Here is a 5,057-nt window from a genome sequence, read left to right as displayed (position 1 = left end):
TGTAACATCCCATCTAAGTTTGCTAAAACTATAAGGGATGATCAAACTGTCAGTTGAAGTTATGTAATTAATGTATTAGCAATGAATGTTGTTTCGCATCAAAAAAAAAAATTTATCTTCTCTACAAGTGTTGAGCCAACACCTATTGAACCTAGGAACTAATTTTGGAACCTAGCTTTTGGCCCCTATGCTTTCTTCAGTTTTGATTTTCCTTTAGGCAGAAAAAAAAATATGAGACCCATCTTAAGACCCCAAATAAAATTTCTAATTTTAGGTGAATCGTGGCCATTAGATCGTAAGAACCCAAATAAAATTGAACCGTATATTTCGAATTATGGGTAGGATCTTTTTACATGCGAAAGACTGAAACTGCCCTCAATTTTTTCTGGTATTTTAATGCATTTAATCACATTCAAATCAAAGCATAATCACAAAGATCTTTATGTACATGAAAGCAAAAATGCTACAATAAAAGCACCAGCACCGTAACATGATAATGATCTGCCAACAACTTTATCTAAGCCATGTTCCCTGAAAACCAATTGTTACAAATAGAGGAAAAACCATTTGTCTATACCAATGAGCATTTATATGGACTTTTTCTTCACACGTGTCTCGTTTTTTAGAGCATTGATTTTCATTACTGACGTATCTCTCAGCGAAGATGAGGGTAAAAAATCTTCCCTTGCCTCAGCTCAACAATGTACAAGTGACCAACATAATAACGCCATCCTCTTCTACCATTGTAAGGATCCAAAGACAATAACTTCCTTAGTATACATTGTCAACGTGGATATTACCTGCTTATCAACAAACATCCATTTACAATCTCTAATAAAAACCACATTCGTAGAATCAACAAAAAGAAAACGAACACATACAAGTGAAGACTTGAGTTTTTTTAGAACTTTAAGATTACCATACATCACTGGACTTAATTTCAAAACAATGAATAAACACTTATTCTTGAACATTAACTATATTTCAGTAGTAAAAATTAAATGGTACACATTATACTATTTGTTTTGTTGAAATCGTGCGAGCTTAAACCATTAAATCTATGGATCTTAACAAATGTAACTCAATATTTTTTAAAAATCCCCAAGTACTTGATTTCACAATCTTTCACTACTGAACAGATAACAAGAGAACATTGGGATAAGTTTTTCATATCATGAGCAAAACCCAACTGATAAGCAAGCAATAGTCAAGATAAAGCAAAATAGAGTACCAACTCTGACCTCATTGTCATCTCAGGCCTCCGAAACTGTGTGCTTCAAACAATCGATATTGCAGGATGCAACTGATCTCATCATATTTCCAAAGCTGTCAATATTTAATTTCAACAGTCAAGAAAACCACTATAGAAATATAGGGGAAAAAATGACATGCTTATAAAGTTCAAATCTGTCAGACCGGTCAATGCTGTTCCTTGCTTTGTCTGGTTGGTCAGTGCTGGTCCTTGCCTTATCAGGTAGATCAACACTCTCTCTTGATTTCTCTCTCCTGTCAGTGCTGGATCTTGACTTCTCTTTACAATCAACGCTCGCCCTAGATTTCTCTCTTTGGTCCACATTTAACCTAGACTTCTCCCTCTGGTCCACGCTCAACCTAGACTTCTCTCTTTGGTCTACACTAGACCACGATTTTTGTCTCAGGTCCATGCTCAATCTAGGCTTTTCTCTATGGTCTACGCTGTTTCGTGGAGGCTCTGACTGTTCTTGACTATGTTGACTATGATGCCCAGACTCTATTTTGAGATGAGAAACTTTTTCGATTGCTGACATAAACTTCTTGAGATGCTTTATGTACTCAGGGTAGATTTCTAAGTTACAATGGCTGCCTCCTTTAAGCCATAGAGGCTCATACTTCTCTTTACATTTCTCCCACAACTTCTTACCATGTGAGAAGTCGACAACGTCATCTGCAGTTCCCTGCAAGCATCAAGAACAGTCAAGCTCAAAGATTCGAAGCTTCACAAATCCTATAACAAGCAGTTTCACATTATAACAGGAGCATTCTTCATTGACAGAGAGCCACACTAAGGCCCAGGAAGGATACCTAGGGATGCAAACAAGAAAGTAGAAACCAGCACCTACACCCAAGAGTTGGTATTAAACCAGAAACCTCTCTAGACCCAGCATGTATATAAGTCAGCTAATTACCCAATATAAAAGAAAAGACCGACAGTATATGTTCTGGAAAGTCATCATACTCGTATAATTGCATGCCTAGCTTCCTACTCAAAAACCAAGTCATTTTAAGAACTTCAGTATAAAATGCACGGATCATGATTCAACTCAGAAAAGCCATCAGTCTATAATGACCAAAACCCCACTCCTTTTTTCACATAACTAAAAACATTGTAACTACAGTATCTTAGCACTACTTTTGGAAAATCATAGAGCTAAGTACTATACAATTAGAGATTTCATGATCAGTTTTGCTGATTCCAGTAAAACACCACCATATTTATAAGTGACTTAAGGGGACCATGGTGTTGAAGAAATCTACATTAGCACATAGCACTACATCAAAATGTTGACCTGCCATATTTGCTTCAACACGGTAGATAAACAAATAAGTAGGGTAGAGTTGCTCACATGAATCACCAAGACAGGGCAAACTACTAGAGGAATTTTTTCAATGTTCTGCAAAAGCAAGAAGCTTTTAGTAGTTCATTAAGAAAGGAAGCTTCACATATCAGTATTTTGAATAAAACTTATGACAAGGGATGAATAATATAAACGAAACCTTATATATGTCAAACCAATAGGTTTTTTTGACTGGGTAAATGACTCGAAGTCCAGAAAGGATTGGACTGTGAAGAACAACAGCTCTCAGCCGACGTAACCTAGTTGCCAAATCCAAAGTTGGACCGCTACCAACTGATTGCCCATAGAGTATAACATCTTCCTCCTTTGTCCCGTAGTTTTCTTCAAGGAATCTATAGGTAGCTTCAATGTCCGCATACGTGTTTTGTTCACTAGGCTACATTATAACACACATGGTCATGATCTTCTTCTTTTTCTTTAATGCAAAAGTGAAATTATATACACTAATTAATGATTCTTTGTTAGTTGAATTGAAAGAGAAATTTTTGAAGCAACTATTAATGATCTTCTTCTCACTTAAATTTCAAAAGTGAAATTAACTCGATAAACCCGGACTAGTAATTTCATACCTTTCCAGAAGACTGCCCATAACCAGAATAATCATACCTGCAGGAACAAAAATCGTATATTTATGAAACCCAAATTAGAAAAAGTTCACTTGAACTTGAGTTATTTATGAATCTAAGTAACCTTTAAAAAAGAAAAAGATACTAACCCCATCAAGTTAACACATAGATGAAGACTAAGATCTACAAAGAGCTCATACATTTGACCTAAATCAGCTGCGTTACCATGAGAATATAATAATGTAAGTTTTGCTAACGGGTTCTTTACATAAACTGCAATTACTTCATTTCCTCTCTTAGTTGGTATCCTTAAAACATCAGCATTAACATTATCTTTTTTAGGAACACCGGTGATTGTTAATTTTCCAGTAGTTTCATCAACAACGACTTTATATGAAGGGGGGTTCGGTGGAAAGAAAGCGAATTTAGCTGCCATGGATGAGGTTACTCCACCCATTTTTAATTCAATAACAATAAGCAAATCAAAAGAAGAAGAAGTGGTAGGAGTCAATGGTTGAAATCAGATCCGGGTTTGAGAATAGAGTTGTATCCTCATTGAAAAGGATCAAACTTTGGTTTGAATGTTAGAGAGTGATGATATACAGAGCGAACGAATACTCAATATACCAGTGTTTTCTGGGTGTGGAAAATATAGAAACAATCTAGGGTTTTGGAACTAGGATCTCTGTTGGTCTTTTCGGGTAGAGAGAGTGATTGAAGTTTTGAACATAGAAAGGAGAGTGAGAGAGAGAGATATGGAAAATTGGGTGCCGAATCCGAGTGACGCTGCTAATGTCTAGAGATGTGAGAGATTTCCGGCGTCTAAAAGGCAAGTTGCACGTGCGTTAGTAAAAGGTCAGAAATGAGGGTGTTGGTTTTCCGACCAAATTGGTGAATTCTATTTTTTTTCTAATTCGGAAATTGGTGACTCTTTAGGGCCGGCAGAATGATGGAATACTCCATTCCGTGCTGTTCATTGTCGGCTCTTCTTTTCTTTACCAAACTTTCTCCGTCGTAGGAAATAACATACAGTCCTACAAATAATATATTAGAGAGAGTCTATTCCTGTTGACCCAGTCATGTGTCTATTTGGTTCTTTTGGGGGAAATATATTATAATTTGGTCCTAAAAATTATGGTTTGGTCCTAAGGTGATATCATGGATAATGTAAATGTCATCCTGTAGTGGCAGAAATACCCTTATATTATTGTTTGGTCCTAGAAAATAATGGTTTGGTCCTAGAGGGACTACATATATACAAAAATCAATGCAAAATATCACATTTTTCATATTCACATTCTCTCTCTTCTTTTCCGGATCTAGTTTTTCTTTTCTTTACTCTCGAATCTTTTTTCTTTGCTGCTGTTGAACGCAACCAAGACGATGATGTTTTCTTTTTATTGTTGTTTCGTTGAAGATGATGATGTGTTGTAATTGAAGATGATAAAGATGATGTTGATGATGTTATTGAAGACGGTGTTTGTTATTGCTGTTCTTGATTACGATCTTGATTTTTGAATGTTTTTTGTCTCTGTTGATGATGATAATGATGAAGAAGGTGAAGATTTGTTGCTGCCGCTGCTGTTGACAGTGAAGACGATGGTGTTGATCTTGATTTTTGAATGTTTTTTGTCTCTGTTGTCGATTATGATGATGAAGAAGATAAAGAACTGTTGTTGATGCTGTTGTTGACGATGAAGTTCATCAAAAAAATTACCAAAAATATGTTTTTTTAGGTTTTTATATGGAGTTCATTTCTGGAATGAACTCTGCTTTTTTAGGTTTTTATATGGAGTTCATTTCTATAATGAACTCTGGGTTTTTTAGGTTTTTATATGGAGTTCACTTCTGGAATGAATTCTGATTTTTTTAGGTT

General features: G+C 35.7%; 1 protein-coding gene across 1 annotated transcript; it reads right to left on the bottom strand.

The window, feature by feature from the left end:
• Positions 1-336: 336 nt before the first annotated feature.
• On the bottom strand, positions 337-3,988 carry LOC113302950 (alpha/beta hydrolase domain-containing protein 17B-like). Its single transcript, XM_026551923.1, has 7 exons — positions 3,331-3,988; positions 3,185-3,221; positions 2,755-2,991; positions 2,604-2,651; positions 1,417-1,934; positions 1,242-1,326; positions 337-800 (listed from the first exon to the last, which is right to left on the bottom strand). The coding sequence occupies exons 1-6, from the start codon at positions 3,636-3,638 to the stop codon at positions 1,254-1,256; spliced, it is 1,221 nt and encodes a 406-aa protein (XP_026407708.1). The 5' UTR covers positions 3,639-3,988; the 3' UTR covers positions 337-800; positions 1,242-1,253.
• Positions 3,989-5,057: the final 1,069 nt, after the last annotated feature.

The sequence above is a fragment of the Papaver somniferum genome, chromosome 8, assembly GCF_003573695.1.
Source record: "Papaver somniferum cultivar HN1 chromosome 8, ASM357369v1, whole genome shotgun sequence".
Classification (NCBI taxonomy): Eukaryota; Viridiplantae; Streptophyta; class Magnoliopsida; order Ranunculales; family Papaveraceae; genus Papaver; species Papaver somniferum.
The sequence above is the reverse complement of the archived record's forward strand: the minus strand, read 5'-3'. Positions and strand labels throughout refer to the sequence as shown.

Bases quoted from the DNA above. Each gene is read 5' to 3' on its own strand.
- LOC113302950 (XM_026551923.1), bottom strand. From the start codon at position 3,638: ATGGGTGGAGTAACCTCATCCATGGCAGCTAAATTCGCTTTCTTTCCA. The intron at 2,652-2,754 runs GTTTCGTTTATA...TTGCTTTTGCAG, and splicing joins ATTGGTTTGACATATATAAG to AACATTGAAAAAATTCCTCT. The intron at 1,327-1,416 runs GTCTGACAGATT...AAATATTGACAG, and splicing joins GCAAGGAACAGCATTGACCG to CTTTGGAAATATGATGAGAT.